Here is a 17390-nt window from a genome sequence, read left to right as displayed (position 1 = left end):
TAGAAGACAGCGCAGGATTATGTACCACTTTAAAGACTGGTCAATTATCATTTTGTTTCTCAGCCAACACTTACATGGCGGATCAGTTCCTTGTCATGCGAAAACATTTGATTTTTCTTTTTAGTTGTATTTAGCCGAGAACTATATATGTTAAGGATGTCTACAACATTTGTGTTAATTGTTATTTGGTACTGTTTAGATGATTATGTTGTTTACAAATTCAATCAATCTCTATATTAATGAAAAAAATTCTGGTGGTATTACACGACCAAATTTTTTTTGAGATGATTGCATTACACTACATATATCAGAAACCGATAGTGAAATAAGTTACTCTATAAGGGGGTTCTCCCCACAAACATCGAAGCCGAATGAACCCACAATCTTCCAGGCAGTTGTCTTGTTAACGTTCTAGGCAGTTTGTCTTGTTAACCTTTGACGGGAGGACGTACGCAAGTTGGATTCCCATTTTATCTTTTTTGAAGCACAAAGGGTTCTCAAATTTTGCGTAGTAAATTTATGACTAAAATCAAAGCAGCAGATGTGTATAAAGTAAGAATGTAAAATCTTAATTTCATCCTCCAAACCCGTGGAAGCAATTCCTTCACTTAATTCAAATCAAAATCAGGGTGAAAAAGAATAACACCAGATTCCATGTTTAATCTTTATTAATCAAAATCTAAGGATTCTTGATGATCAGAGAGGGCAATTATTTGATTTGGTTTCTGAAGAGAGGGGAGAACGAGAGAGAGAAAAAAAATCAACTAAAAGAGAGGAGAAAAGTGAGCTGGAGAAGTAAAACGGGTCACGGGTACCAAACATATCCGTCAAATATTTAATCAAAACTTCCAAATCCTAACCGTCTATATATTGTTATCGGACGCATAACATAGTTTGTTAAACTTTGTCAAATAGAAGGATTGTCAAGGGGATCCACCCTCATATATATATATATATTTTATTGATTGTCATACACTTGCAAAGGAATGACAACTTCAATCCTTATGAAATATGTGCATGTTAATATTAAATATTTTTGTATTTTATTTTTTCAAACAAGCCTATTTTTGGTTGATCAATTTGTTAACCATAAAGAAATTTGGTTAGTCATTTTTGTTGACGGGTTATGACCATAAATTGGACTATGACATATCCGTATTACCTATATATTCATCTAGTCCATAAAGAAATTTGGTCATAAGAAATGGTATCGAAATTTGTCATGTTTATGGACTCAAAATGATTTGAGCACCATATTAATGTCCTTTACTTTGTCTATATAGATGGACCCAATTCGACCGGAGTTCGAATTTTCGGACTCAGCAGGACTTGAGTACCACTGTTGGGTTGCTGATGTGGAAACTACCTTCGTTGCAAAGGACTTCACCTCCAATATCAAGCAATCTGCCGACGCTGCTCCGGCAACTGAGAAAGAAAAAGCTAATGCGCTTATGTTCCTCAAGAGGAATATCGATCCTAACCTACGTTGGGGTTATCATCACTTGAAGACACCAAAAGAGCTATGGGATGATCTCCATAGCCGTTTTGGGAACATTCATGATTCCTTAATACCACAATTGAACATCTTGTGGAACGAAATCCGCTTTCTCGATTATGTAAAAGTGAATGATTTCCAAAAAGACATGCTGCAAATTCAGGAACGTATGGACTTTTGTGGAAAGAAACTTACTGATGAGGAAATGATTCAGAAAACCCTATCGACCTTTCCTACCTCGTCCATAATACTAGCAAACCAGTATTGTTTGGAGGTTGACAACAAAAGAACACCACATTCAGTAGGTTGATAAACTTACTGCAAGTGTCCGAAAGACACAATGAGATTCTTGTCAACAACAATGCCAGGGATGTCGGGAAAAAGAAAGTTCCCGAAGCTAACCATGGCAAGGTCAATAAAGGGAAGGGCCCCGAAGGAAAGAGGGCTCGACATTCTGATTCAGATCCATACCCACGTGGAGATAACACCTCTCGTGGAAGAGGACGTAAGGGACATAATCGAGGTCGAGGGCGAAATGGTCATTCTAATATTTGGCATAGAGAAGGAACTTCTGGCCATAGTGGTAGTGACCCTAAGTTCGAGAAAACCCCTACGAATCCCGCCACTAAAAAGACTGCAGATGGAAGTGCGCCTTGTTTTAAGTGTGGATTCACCGGAAATTCGTACAAGCATTGCAAGGCTGGCGTAAGGGTGCACACGGTACGTTTCGGATCGGTTCTTGCCGAGCCCGAGTACCTGTACCTCCCTAATCTCGGTTCTTAGATTTTTAATCGGTACATGTACCTCTGTCCTCGGTTCCGGTACCATTTGGGACAAGTACGGTACCAGGTACGGTTCCGGTACCAGTCGGTACTTTCTGTCAGAATTCCAGACAGATTTTCCTGTCAATTTTCTAAACAAATTTCGTACCACTAAATCTATTTCGTTGAAAAGATATACTAAGTATATCAACTCCATCTTCAACTGCCTGAAACGATTGACAAAATTTCACAATTTTTTGCTGAAAAGATAAAAATGAATTGTTATTTTGTAGTTTGCTTGTAAATTAGCAATTTTTCTGACCAAAATTACCTGGTCAATTGCAACCATAACATCAGACATATAACCTCCAAACGTGTAGAGTGCTTTGTACACAGCAATCCTATAGATAAACATAAAGTTCGAGAGTTCTGATAAGAAAAGATCCTAATTACAACAGTTAATATATAAGAGGGCAATTGTGAATAGTTACTGTGCTCCGGGAGCCATGCCGCTTGCAGAACCGTAATTGAATCCATCAACTATAACTGGAGTACGAAATTTCCCGCAACAGTTGAAGCTGTGTGACTGTTTATAATTTCCAAATAAATTCGAAGTTCAATTGCTAGTGAATGTATACTATAAATCACCGTAGGAACACGTAAATGACACAAATTAAAAATCCAAAATTCAACATATACGACACCATTATCATGACTATAGTTTTTTAAAGAACATGACTTGCCTTTCATGGCCATCAGCATCAAAAGGGGAAGCGAAATCACGAGATGCATTGAAGTCACCAGCTACTGTTAAATCCCTAAATCTAATGGTCATTATTACTCGGTACAAATGGGATGGGATGGTAAGGGACATGAATAGGACCGTGTACCTGTATCCCCTAGAGGCCGGTTCTCAGTTTTGGACCGGTATATGTACCCCTTTCCTCAGATCGGTACAAAAACAGGTAGGGTTCCACCGGTTCCGGGAGGGTCCGATTTTTCGGCTCGGTTTCTGTGCACCCTTAGGCTAGCGCCAATGTAGCTGCGAGCTACAAAACGCACCGGGAAGCTATCGAACAGGAGGCTAACTACGCAGAAGAAATACTGTTACCCCTGACGCTAACCTCACAATCTCAGATTTCCTGGGAAACGAGGACTTTGCCCCAACAATGGATGTGCCTGACTTTTCCTGGGCCTAAACATTTAGTTTCTTGTTTCATGGCTTGCTAGACTCTGTTGTTTTAATAGGTTGTTATTTGCTTTGAGGTACTTTATGTTTTCTTAGTCTACCGTTTGTTTAATGGTTTGAGTAGGTGGTGTTGTTGCTAAACATGTTCTTAGCATCTTTATGTTATGTGTGTGGATTATCTATGAGTACTTGTTTTCTATCATGTTCTATAAAATTTTACTTTGTTTATGATAATCTATTGTTTATCATGTATATTGGAATGGTAAGGATGCCATTCTAGTAGAACAGGTTTCTCTAAAGAAAATGAGATAAACTGTTCATCTTTATAACCTTCCTGCCTAATGTACTTGTAGAAATGTCTTAAGGAGAAATTGAATGTCTAGTTGATAGTGCTACCACCCACACTATCCTACGAAATAGACAATTATTTGTTGATTTTACTCCTTATAATACATCTGTGACTACGATGATTGGATCATCACAAGTAATCATTGGGCGAGGTACTGCTCAATTCTTGTTGCCAAACAACACAATGATTAAAGTCACAGAAGCTCTATATGCACCAAGAGCTAACCGCACTTTGTTGAGTTTCAAGGATATCCGTGCAAATGGTTATCACTTGGAAACTCACTGTGAAAATGGAATTGAGTACATATACGTGACCTCTAGTGAATGCGGGAGGAAGCATCTTAGAGAAACTAATGAGTCAATCTAGTGGATTGTACATCACCACTATTAGGATTAATGAATCCCATGTTGTTACCAACGATGAACTGTTGGCCAATGACTTATATAAGCTTTGGCACGATCGACTAGGGCACCCAGGTCGTGATATGATGATCCGTGTTTTGAAGATCTCGCACGGACATCCCTTTCTTCCGAATGAAAAAGAAAATGGGACAAAAGATTGTTACAATGCAGAGTAACAATGTGCATTCTAAAGTAAATGATGCACATTTTATGCCTTCTAAAGTAAGAGAAGCGCAACCTTCGTCTTCCAAAGTAATTGAAGCGCACCCCCTATCCCATTCTTCTTCATTGTCCTTATCCAAGGCTCATTCTGCAAAGCTTGTTCTTTAGCAAAGACAGGATCGAGACCATCCTATGCTAAAGATACCAAACAAAATATTCCATTTTTACAAAGAATACAAGGTGATATTTGTGGACCTATACATCCAGAATGCGGACCATTCAGGTATTTTATGGTTCTGGTTGATGCTTCGACCCATTGGTCACACGTTGCATTATTGTCCACAAGAAATGCTGCATTTGCAAATCTCCTAGCACAAATTATACGATTAAGGGCTCACCACCCCGATTATCCAATCAAGTCTATCAGACTTGATAATGCTGGAGAATTCACATCTAAAGGATTTGATGATTTCTGTATGTCTAATGAAATTGACCTAGAGCATCCCGTACCCCATGTACACACTCAAAATGGTCTCGCAGAAGCTACCATCAAAAGGTTACAGATGATAGCTAGGGCATTGGTTATGCGATCCAACCTGCCTATTACTGCCTGGGGGTACGCCATATTGCATGCAGCATTACTTATTCGCTTTAGACTCACTGCTAGCCAACCATTTTCTGCATACCAGTTGGTAACTGGATATGAGCCTGATATTTCACATTTACGCATATTTGGTTGTGCTGTATACGTGCCTATTACGCCCCCACAGCGTACTAAGATGGGTCCACAAAGACAAGTAGGTATATATGTTGGATATGAATCCCCAACAATTACCTGCTACTTAGAACCCTTGACTAGCGATCTCTTTACCGCTAGATTTGCGGATTGTCGCTTTGATGAGACAACCTTCCTGTCGTTAGGGAGGATATGGAAAAGGACTTCCAAAGGGAACGACAGAAATTGTCGTGGTGTATTCCCACGTTGTCTCATCTTGATCCCCGCACTCCACAATGTGAAAGTGAAGTGAAAAGAATTATCGATCTTCAGAATGTGGCAAATTCAATGCCTGATGCATTTACTGAGCTAAAGTGACGAGATCACATATACCAGCTGCAAACGTGCCTGCAAGGTTAGAAATTCCCGACAAGGGAAAAGGTACCATAAATATAGGTACCAAGGCTGCACCCGGTGGAATTGTAGCTGAGGTTTTGGCCCCCAAAAGGAAGAGGGGGAGACCACTTGGTTCGATCGATACTCAGCCAAGGAAGAAAAGGGCGAGTAAGGCACAAACCAATATATATATCATAAATACAGATAATCCATCTCATGAGATTGTCTCTGATTACAGTTACGTCCATGAATCATTATTGGTGGACGCCCCGAAGTTTGAATTGATTCCAGAGAACAAAGAAATCTCTATGGATTGTGAAAGTTCATACGTGTTGATGGAAAGATCCTCCACGCATATTGATGATATATTCACATATACTGTTGCTCGAGAGATTATAGAGCACGATGATATCGAACGACGCTCTATTGCAGAATTCCAAAAGAGAGCATATTGGCCTCAATGGAGAGATGCAATCCGTGCTGAATTAAATTCACCGGCAAAAAGACAGGTATTTGGTGCGGTAGTGCTAACCCCACCTGACGTAAAGCTTGTAGGACATAAATGGGTATTTGTCAGAAAGCGTAATGAGAAGAACGAAGTCTTGAGATATAAGGCTCGCCTTGTGGCGCAAGGTTTCTCACAATGCCCTGGGATTGATTATGAAGAAACGTACTCTCCTGTAATAGACGTCATCACGTTCCATTACTTAGTCAGCTTAGTAGTTTCAGAAGGACTTGAAATGCAACTTATGGATGTGGTTACCGCATATCTTTATGGGGATCTTGATACAGAGATATTCATGAAAGTTCCATATGGACATCCATTGCCCAAATCAAGTAACTCTAAACCACGGAGTGCGTTTGCAATACAATTGAAACGCTCACTTTACGGATTAAAGCAATCCGGGGGAATGTGGTATACCCGTCTAAGTGATTATTTGATTTGGAAGGGATATACAAATAATTAATTGTGCCCCTGCGTGTTTATAAAGAAAACAAGTTCCGGATTTGCAATTATAGTTGTCTATGTCGACGACATGAACATAGTAGGTACTCTTAATGAAATAAGAGAAACCGCAAGCTATTTGTAATCTGAATTTGAGATGAAAGATCTTGGGAAAACTCGGATGTGTCTAGGACTTGAACTAGAACATCGAGTTTGTGGAATATTAATCCACCAGTCTGCATATGTACAAAAGATACTCAACAATTTAATATGGACAAAGTGCACCCTGCTAGCACTCCCATGGTTGGTCGAACTTTAGATGTACATAAGGACCCATTTCGTCCAAAGGAAGATGGAGAAGATGTATTGGGAGCTGAATATCCCTATCTAAGTGCAATAGGCGCATTATTGTACTTAGCACAATGTACTCGACCAGATATCTCGTTCTCAGTGAACTTGTTAGCTAGATATAGCTCAGCGCCAACGCAGCGTCATTGGAATGGTATAAAGAATATCTTTAGAGACCTAAAGGGAACCATTGACTTGGGTTTGTTTTATCCCTACGAAGACGAAAGGAGAGATGATAATGTAATTGCAACTCCTTAAACCAAGACCCCAAATAATGTTTTGGTTGGTTTTGCTGATGTTGGGTACCTCTCAGACCCACACAAAGGTCGATCACAAACTGGATATGTGTTCACTATCGGGAATACATCGATATCCTGGAGATCGACCAAGCAAACCCTTGTGGCTACCTCCACGAACCACTCTGAGATCATTGCCCTACGTGAGGCGGTTCGTGAGTGTATATGGCTAAGGTCTATCATTACACATATTCGAGGGACATGTGGTTTGAGTTCTACCACTGAAGAGCCAACTTGCATTTACGAAGATAATGCAGCTTGCATCGAACAGATAAAGCAAGGGTATATCAAGGATGATAATACGAAACATATATCACCGAAGTTCTTTTACAATCAGCAACAACAATGTCTTCTAAACATTCAAGTCAGTAAAGTAAAATCTGACAAAAATGTGGCAGACTTATTTACTAAGTCATTACCTAAGGCCACATTTGAAAAACATGTGAGAAGTATAGGACTAAAGAGATTGTCCGAACTTCCATGGCCCCATAGGACTAAAGGAATTGTCCACTCCCATGAATGTATTAGACTAAAGAAATTGTCTTGTATCAGGGGGAGCACCTGATGGTATGTTGAACTCTTTTCCTTCACCGAGGTCACTTTTTCCCACTGGGTTTTACTACTTGGAAAGGTTTTTAATGAGACAACAATAATACCATAATACAAATCATGGGGAGATGTCGGAATCAGGGGGAGCATCTAATGATGTGATGTTGACGTAAAGGTGTGTTGCACTCTTTTCCTTCACCGAGGTTATTTTTCCCACATGGTTTTTTTATCCGGAAAGGTTTTTAATGAGACAACAATATCACCAGAAATATAACTTCTCGGTTGAGGTTATTCTTATCCTTTTATGTGTTCGGGTTTTTCTGCCAAATGTTTTTCCTGACACAGTTCTACAAAGAAGAAAAGTCTTGAAAGTTGACGCCATTCTAGAAGCTCAGATATCGTCTTTCTCCTTCGACCAGTTTTGACAATGCAATGAGTCTGCAACGGTGGTCATCCAAGGGGAAGTGTTGTAGTGACATGTGTCTGACCACTACCTACATGTGTCATAGTGCATGCACATGCCTCCTTCATGCTTAACACCTGTTGTTTTTTCTCTTCTACTAATTACACATGTAATGGGAGTAGCTGCCCTCTCTTACTTTCCTACATGTATTTAATGAGAAGCACAATGAATGAGAAGTATGTCCGATTCTCTTTCTCTTTTGTCTTCTTTATGTTTTACTCTTTTGTCTCCTCCGTGCAACAAACTTAAATAAAATTCAATTATAGAAAAACAGTTACATACATGCGTAAAAACGGTTATAACGGGTCTAAATAACTTCCTATTTATCGGTAAAATATAGACACGATTATCGGTGACCTTCACGGACACGCTACATAGATGTGACCGTTTTTACAAACGTTTTTCCTTGCTAGGTACACCATGTTTTTTTTGGTTAAGGTTCGCAGAAGTTGCAGTATACAAATGCACATCTTCCGTTGGAAAGGGTATATTTCAGATGTTGTCTCAGCTTTCCTCGGTCCCTTTTGTTGCACGATCAACAGTGTTTATACTGTCATTTTTTCATTTCTCCAAGGCTTTCCAGGATTCAGAATTATCCGTTGGAAACATCTAGCAACATACCCGATCTAAATTTTTGGCCATTAAATATCTCAAATGAATTCTTTTTGGGATCTCCTGTAAATTCAACCAGCAACACAGCTAAGAATTCTTTTTGGGATCTCCTGTAAATTCAACCAGCAACACAGCTAAGTTCTATGTTTAGCTACGGAGCCAGTTGATCAAATATTGGCATTCCACATGATATACTTCACTCTATAGCTGGCTAAACCATGAGAATAAAAAGTTTGGGAGCTCAGAAGTAGCTTGATTGCATTTGCAATAACTCAAGATGTCCCAATATCTTAGCTAGTTTTGATTTTAACTTTGGAGTTACATTTTGTGCAAGATCGATAAGAATCGCACGAGCAAGTTCCCCATACTTAACTCTATGAGCTGCAACTCTAAAAATTCTCTCCAACATCCAGACAGATTTCTCTTGAGCTTTTATAGTACCTATTTCAAGAACTCTTATAAGAGCTTCAACACCTGATGCTTTAGCTATTTCGTCACTTCCCTTTACCCATATTTCATCTTGCATCATCGTCGCAAGAGCACTAAGAACAGCCTCATCTGCATCTCTCTCCTTGCCTTCCAATATGCGAACCAATGGAGAAATTGCACCAGACTTGACCAAACAAAACGAAGTTTTAACACAGCAATATCCGTCATGAATTTGACAAAATTCACTAGGAGGAGGAACACACGACCACTTTGGACTTTTGGACTTGCTCAGTGTTAATGAATTTTGTGAAAGCTGAGCTAATGAAGTTGCTGCCTTGGATTTAGCAATGGGAGACCCGATTGATAGTAACATCACAAGCCAAGGAATGATCCCTTCATTAGCAGAAAGTTGTTGCAATTTCTTATCTGAAGGAACTGTGAACCTTATTAGTATACCTGCCATACTCTCCAGTAACCACTTGTTCATGGGGGCTGAAGTTTTGGTATGTATGTTTAGAAAGGAGATCATAATGGGAAGAATATGCGCCTTCTTGAGTATATCTGTTGCCTTTTTGTCGGGGACCGGGAAATTACTCAATACGCCAAATGCAGCAGCTCTTTCACTTTCAGAGGTTGATATCGAAGTAATATTTACTATGATTTTGATGTAGTTTTCTCCAAGTTGTTCTGTTAAATCATCTGGCGGATCTTTAGTAAGATTGTAAAGCAAATTCAAGGATCCCATTCTGATTTCGGTCTTGTTTTCAGTTAGGAAGGGTAGAAGAAGCTGAATAGCACCATTTTCTTTCAGTTGATCCCTCACTTCGGATGCAGTAGAATGGCTGGCAATGCTATTTAGTGAACACAAGAGATGATATTGAACCATTGATTGTGATAAAGTTAGAAGAGAAAGCATCTGTTGAGCCACGTCGAGGTTAATGAGAATTGATTCTGATTGGGAGATTCTTGCAAGAATAGCCGATGCTGGTTCACGAAGACTCATGAGAACAGAAGTCACTGAGAAAAGTAGGTTTAGAAGAGTTGGTACAATGCCTGACCGAACCAGACGTCGAACATTCTCAGCCAAAGTAGATAGATTTTGTAATGCACCCAAAGCCGACACCTTTGCTTCAAGTTTCCCTGAACTAAACATTTTCACAAGATAAGCAATTGATCCTTCTTTTCCGAGGGAAGCTCTGCTTTGGTCTGTAAGCACCATTCTTGATAGTGCAGTGGCCATTAGAATCTTACTCATGTCAGAGCCTGCAGAAAGTTGAAGTTAAGGAGCATACATGATACAAACTGTGACAAATTCACCATAGACGAAATAATCAGAAAAGGATAAAAATTCATCACACATCGGTTCATAGTCTAATTTCGGACATACTAAAACTGTGTAAAAAGGGAGAGGAAACATATTCAAAATAAGATGAGCAATCATAACCCTTTGGTATCGTATTTCAAACAACCCCGAATCATAAAAATCAAACTAGAAACACAAAAACTATTCAAACTTACATGGGCAAGTAAAAAACAATTTATGTAATACAGTAGTGTGAACCATCCTCGTATTCCAAGTTATTCTTGGGGGATCTTATATGGATTCTACATTCACGACATACAATACGAAACGCAATTGTATACCTTGTTTGCATTATGGTTCTGAATGCCATGAAAGTAATCAGAATTCAGAAAAATGAAAAACCAAAAATGGAGAAGAGCTGTTTTACCTTCTTTAAGGTGATGAACCAAGGGTCTGAAATAACCAGCCTCGGCCATATGAAGAACATCTTGGGTATTGCTAGACAGAGCATTCAGTAACTTCCCTGCATCACACGAAGCAACTTGGTTTTCGCCATTAAGTAGTGCTACTAACATAATTATACACCCTTTGATTCTTCCTATTCGTCGACGAACTTCAACAATTTCTGAAAGATGAAGCAGTAGTCCTACAGCTTCTCTACTCTCCTCAACATTTCGTGCAAGAGATTTTACTAGATTCGTTAAAGACTCGACATCGGCCATCTTCTCCTATATAAAATAACAGTAAAATTCTCTATTGAGGTTAATTAATGTAGAAAATTCAAATGAAAAACCAAACCTTACAACTATATTTTGAAGGTACCTTGTTAACGCCATTCTCAACCGCCAAGCTTCTAAGCAATAAAAGTATACTTAATCTATTATCTTGCTTAGCAGACCCTAATCGCTTTACTAAAAGAGGAACAACTCCTTGATCAACAATCCACTCATTACCAATCATTCTGTTTTCAACAAGTGTACTAAAAGCTAACAAGGCGAATTTCAGTTCCTCGTCGTTACCGTATTTAATCTGAATTACAACATCATCAAAATCAAAAATGATTTTCTCAATTTTATCATCCTTATTCTGAGCTTCTTCCTTTACCTCCTCCTCTTCCAATTCATTCTCAATACTAACTTCTTCGAACCTAACATTCATCATTTCCATATGTAAAACCCCAATTTCTTCTCTAATCTCAGTCCCTACATGACGAATTGTCAAAAGAAGTAGGCCTAAACAGCTACCAAGATTATGAGTTTGTTCTTCAATCTGTTTCGCTGTCGTCGAAGTGATTTCATTTGAATTATCAAGTAAGGTGAAAGACTTTTCAAGCTCTTTCCCAAGCAATTCTACTATTTTACAAACTGGAATCGTGTCGTTGATGTTGTTATTATCCTTCAAATCGTTGAGTACTTGAATTATTCTCTCCAAGTATACTGAAAATTCAGAAAACAAACCTGTTTCTGGTTGAATATCTTTTTCCATGAGAGAATACTGTAGTGATTCCAGTATGTTTGAGAGAATTTCTGAAACCCTTCTATTGAGTTCCTATGACAGACAGAGAAGAGAATGACTTATAAAACCTTCTTCACCTAGTATTAAAAAGGGTGATGTAATAACTATTGACAACTAGAATTGAAGAACAAGTCTTTTTGACACAGACAATCAAACAGATTTTCATCTGTTTTCTCCAAGTGGAAGTTGTAACTGGCCTCGTGGTTACATGGATCCAATCAGGTACTGCCACGTGTTCAGTGAGATAACTTAAAGCCGGCCATCGTGTACAGATACCGGCAGGTTATTGGGTTAGAGGGAGTGACAAACACCAACAGCCAAAATCAAAAGTGATAAAAGGGACAGAATTGGAGGTAGTGAGTTGGTAGTTTACGAAGAAACGGTATATTTGAGGAGGTCAATAAGTCCCGCATTAACAGTCAAGTCAACTCTTCGCTTTTCTTATCTTCTTAATTACGTTATGGTAGTTGCAAGTGTCCTAGTGTTGTCCCTCCCTCACTCCCAATTGAGTTTGAAAAAATTTCCCCTGGGAGTCCGGAGAAATCTGATAAATTTTCAATTGACCTGTTTATAGGAACCATTGGAGTTGTCTTTCTCGCGGACACATTCTCTGCACTAGGCTGTTCTTACAAAATTTGCAACACCCTGATTTCTTATCTGATGAATCTGTCATTGACCTCAAATCATCATATTGACAACCACGGTCAAAAGTAAGTCAAAAGGGCCCTGTGTATTTCAGAATTCAGATAATACATTTTTATTTTCTCCAAAAAAAAAACAGACCTTTCTTTGTTATCCTTGAATCTCAACAAACATTTCTGCATTCTGCAGCACTTAATCACATTCTCAGACTGATTTGTTTTGTTTCTGAACCAGATTTTCAAAGCTCGATTCAATTGAATAACAGTCAAGTTTTTTTCACTTTGGAACCACAAAGAATAAGGAATATACTTGCCCATTCGCAGAAAAGGAGGTATCTAGCTTACACAACGGTTTCTCATCATGATAATGGAAACAGCTTCTCCAACATTGCATCGGAAAGGATCTTGTTTGGGTCCAATTCCCTTCTTGCTTTATTGTATGCATCTACAGGATATCGCTTTCTCAACCTTTCTTGGACTGCCACAACTTCGTCCTTGTCTTTTGGAACCTGTAATAGCCATTAAAAAAATATTTACAGTGTGGACTTGATCGAATTTAAACCCCTCCACTGGTCTGGAATCAATCTTGCTCTAATCCAAAGGGATGAAACCCAACATTGGTATTACTATTAGACCTCAATGGCTGCTTACTGGTTGTACCATGAGAATAATCTATCAATATCTCAAGAACTCCATAGAAGAAGCTGCCTCAAATTTCTCTAGAAAATTCTACAATCTTGAGTTTTAAATAAATATATATGTGTGGATAACAAGGAGCAAAATGTCTTAGCATTAATTCATACCTCAATCTTAGCCCAATGTTCGTAGGCAGAATATTTATCCCACAATTGTTTCTGTGTCAAAAGCTTGTAGTTGAGAAACTCTTCTGTGATCTCCTTCCTTTGACGTGGATCTGATGTCGGAAGGTACATGATTATACCGACCTGATAAACAGAGAAAAGATTCAGACAACTAAGAGGCTTAGATTTATCAGCAACATCCGGTTCTTGACGCAATCATGCATCAAGTACCACTAGTAGTCATCATATGTGGTTCACAGGTTTAATGCTGAAAGTTCATTCAACATATCTACCTCAGTTAAGAAATTATAAGAGTTCAAACCCAAAAACTGGAAAAATTATGGATTATGGAACTCCGGCAATTCAATATTATTTGGTAGCTTCTCTTTTTGGATGGTTAAAAAGGTGAGGAGACCTCGTTAATTTTTAAAACAAAGACATATTACAGCACTAAAACAAGCATTAGATGAAGAAAGAATGCAGTGGAGTGAATGTTACCCAGGAGAATATGTCATCTTCAACTGAGCTAGAAGCTGGACTCATGAGGCTCTTGCTCCGAGCAGTCCACCTTTGCTCTATTGGAGCAGGTGCCGGTATCCCTTTGCTCTCCACGAGCTTCTGTAGCTCTTCCATGAATTCTAGGTCTTTCATGCTTGGTTTCGCTAAGCTTCCAGCAGGGAAGCAGTTCTCTGAGACCCACTGCTGACCACCACAATCAAAACCCAAAATTTCATCACTCCATCCCACTCGGTATCCCTCTGACTTTCTCCAGAACTCTGCCTCTGCTTGATTAACCTTTATAACATGATCCGTGTCAAGTGGATCAAGGGCAAGAAGCTTGTCTCTCAGCTCTGTAAATGAGAGCTCATTTATGTCTGGCTCCTCGTCTTCTGATGATTTAGCAGCAGTTTCTCCGATCCTGCACACAACTAATTTAACAGTTCATTAGCTAAAACTGTAAGGAATTTAATATGAGAACATAATAGACCTTATGACATGGATAAACTCCACCCAAACATAGAGAAAAGAACAGCATATCACTTTAATCAGCAGCCTTAAACTCAACATTATTAACCAGAAAAATCAGTATAATATCTATACAAGCTACATATGTACACGAATCAATAAGGAAAAAACCACAAGTGATTCCCAAGGAGAGAAACAAAGAAAGAGAAAATCTGAACCACAATACCAGTTCCCTTTTTTTAATCCAGTGGACTGAACCTCCACATGGATAGAGACAGAGCTTATTCCTTTGGGAACTAGAACAAATATGACCAGATTTTAATATACTTTTTGGTCTTTTAGGATTTAATATACTTTTTGCTCTTTTAGGACAAAAAGGTAGCATTTGAAAATGAACAGTCTAGGAGAAACCGATTTACAGGGCGATAAAATTAGTTTTGGTTTTCACTTCTCCATATACTTACAATCGTGCATTCTTTAAAATTAACTACCAAGTTCATCTCAAAGAGATCATTGCGTATGAATTACAGTCTGCGTTCTGAATAATAAATTGCAATAGTTTTACCTGTACTTCTTCCCTAACTCCAAATAAAGGTCACGCACATGCAGTGCTTCATCCTTCCCATACTTAGGTTTAAACTTAGGTGGACCTCGCCACTTTGAAACAGGATTGCAAGTAACAACCACAACTGTCTCTGAATATGGGATCCACAAGTACTTTAGATGCTTATTATCCGTAAGCCATTTCCTAAAATAAACAAAACAAGAAAAAAGAATCAATAAGAAACAGGAAGCAAAGGGCTTAGAGATGAATCTTTAGTGGAATGCTATGTCCGATCACCAAATACAACATTAAGAGGGTACTACAACTTATTGAAGAGACATCCAGAATTTGACTAGGTCATAAACAAAAGTTTCAGAGATGTCATTACTTGTGGTTTTTCTTGATCTCTGTCATATTGGAAAAATGTGTGCTCCACGAGTTCCTGTCTATCAACACACTGCAGTGTGACCTCGGCAACCACTCCAAGACCCCCAAGACCACAGCGAGCTAAATAAAACAACTCAGGATCCTTCTCCTTTGAAATCTCAATTGTTCCCTTTGCAGGAGTAACTAGTTTCATGCTAATGACTTGCTCATCAATGGGAGGCAATTTCGCACCAGTACCATGAGCACCAACCTACCAAGAAAGGAATGCAAAAAAGGAAGAAGCTAAGAAACAAAAATCAAATGAAATTCTTGATGTAAGGGAAGCTGTTTGAAATAGTGAACCAATTCAATATAGCACATGACACATTGCTGTTGTTGAGATTAACTACACACCGCTAGGAATCAGATTACATCATTGCCTCACATCTTAGAACCCTTGCTTTCATCAATATCTACAACCAAACCTATTATTATCCAACATGCTATTCTCAGTCAACAAGATTGATTGTTGAACCAGTAGCAGACATATGTTCAAATCAACAAAAAGGATGTTTAAGATGCTACATTTCTGTCTATTTGCCCCAAAATGAATCCAGTCTAAAACAAACATAGCCATCATTTTCAAAATTAAACTACCCTAATTTTCAACTCTATCAATTCACTGAAAATAATACACCAATTAGGTTATAGAGAGTGGAGCTGGAGTAACCTGCACGATCCCGCCGATTTGCTGCTCCCTTATCGATGCAAAATTCTGCAAAGTAAGCCCATGCTCCTTAATTCCATCAACAAGTTGCTGAACCCTAATACCTGCTTGAACTCTAACAGTTTTCTTTTGTTTATCAACCTCGAGAACCTTATCCATGAGTGCCAAATTCACCATTCCAGCTCTCAATAAACCAATTCCATTAGGAGACAACCCTGATCCAACAGGTCTAATCTTCTGTCCTTTATCATTTGATTCTTTGACAATCTTTTCCAATTCTTCCAGATTCTCTGGTTGTAAGAAAACCCTAGTTTGAACTTCATGAGTACCACTCCAATTGGAAACAGTATGAAGATCATCAGGTAATGGAGCATAACGAAATGGTTGAGCTTTCTTATGTTTTGCATCTTTGGGAAATGGAAAGGAATAGTAAGTAGCAACTCCACAACCGATCGTAAGTGCTCCATAACCTATGTATTTTCTGATTTCTTTATCTTTAGCAGATGTAGAAGATGACGGAGCTGTACAGAAATCACGTAGAAAATTAGTGGTAGGGTTTGGACTAAAAGATGAAGAAGAAGTTTGGGTTGTGATGGATTGGAGTGATGATGAATTGGTTGTGTTGTTGTATTCAAGTAAAGTTTTTGTGGATCTTCTAAGTTTCAGAACCCGAAACATTTTCCCTGATTCTTCCTCACTCTTTTGGCTGAACGGTTTTTGTTTTTGAGAAAATGATTCTTCTCTGAATTATTTCTTCCTACTTCAACTACCACTCCTGCTTCGCTGTGTCAGTGATAGCATCTTCCCTTCCGACTTCTCTCACCTGAGTCAGTTTTCACTCTCTAGGACGTTGTTTGTTGGCAGGTGACTCGTCGTCTAGATCTGAGTCAACTCCTGACTCGGGCCGAGTCAGCAGTCAGGCATTTTATTTTGCATTTTGAGTCAGATCTAACTCAACCTCTGACTCAGACATAACCCCTGACTCGGATCCATTTGAGTCAAGTAACAAAATATCTCTGACTCACGGGACCAAATCACTGACTCATTGAGTCAGATCCAGATGAGTCAGGTGATTTCACTCAGATCCAGACGACTCAAATGAGTCAGGAGTAAACAAACATGGTGTAGGTCCTAGTCAGAGCAAGGCATGCTCCATCCACTTCGATATGAGTCCGTTTTAAATGAGTTAGTAGAGGGTGAAGTAGCTAATGGGATGTGCCAGTTTACTGGGAGGGTACTAATTCGCATATATGACAAACTAGAAACGGTTTTATCTTATATAAAAATCGGTACCCTCCCTAATAAACTGCTACACCCCATTAATAGCCATGGTGAAGTAGTGGTTCCAAACTTTCACGGAATCCCTTTGGAAGTAGTAATGATAGTGTGAATTGACGGTAGAATCTAAGCTATTTTA

The 17390-nt window shown here is 38.8% G+C and overlaps 2 protein-coding genes and 1 pseudogene across 2 annotated transcripts; 1 reads left to right on the top strand and 2 right to left on the bottom strand.

The window, feature by feature from the left end:
* The first annotated feature begins 1283 nt into the window (after positions 1-1283).
* Positions 1284-2278, top strand: LOC113312220. The gene is made up of 2 exons (XM_026560975.1): positions 1284-1756; positions 1864-2278. The coding sequence occupies exons 1-2, from the start codon at positions 1284-1286 to the stop codon at positions 2276-2278; spliced, it is 888 nt and encodes a 295-aa protein (XP_026416760.1).
* Positions 2279-8776: 6498 nt separating this feature from the next.
* LOC113308700 (U-box domain-containing protein 44-like) lies at positions 8777-12163 on the bottom strand. The gene is made up of 3 exons (XM_026557164.1): positions 11237-12163; positions 10842-11142; positions 8777-10374 (listed from the first exon to the last, which is right to left on the bottom strand). The coding sequence occupies exons 1-3, from the start codon at positions 11897-11899 to the stop codon at positions 8924-8926; spliced, it is 2415 nt and encodes an 804-aa protein (XP_026412949.1). The 5' UTR covers positions 11900-12163; the 3' UTR covers positions 8777-8923.
* A 653-nt stretch (positions 12164-12816) lies between these two features.
* On the bottom strand, positions 12817-16781 carry LOC113308701 (annotated as a pseudogene).
* Between the last annotated feature and the right edge of the window lie 609 nt (positions 16782-17390).

This window comes from Papaver somniferum, chromosome 9 (genome assembly GCF_003573695.1).
Source record: "Papaver somniferum cultivar HN1 chromosome 9, ASM357369v1, whole genome shotgun sequence".
Classification (NCBI taxonomy): Eukaryota; Viridiplantae; Streptophyta; class Magnoliopsida; order Ranunculales; family Papaveraceae; genus Papaver; species Papaver somniferum.
This window is presented reverse-complemented; position numbering and strand designations above follow the sequence as displayed.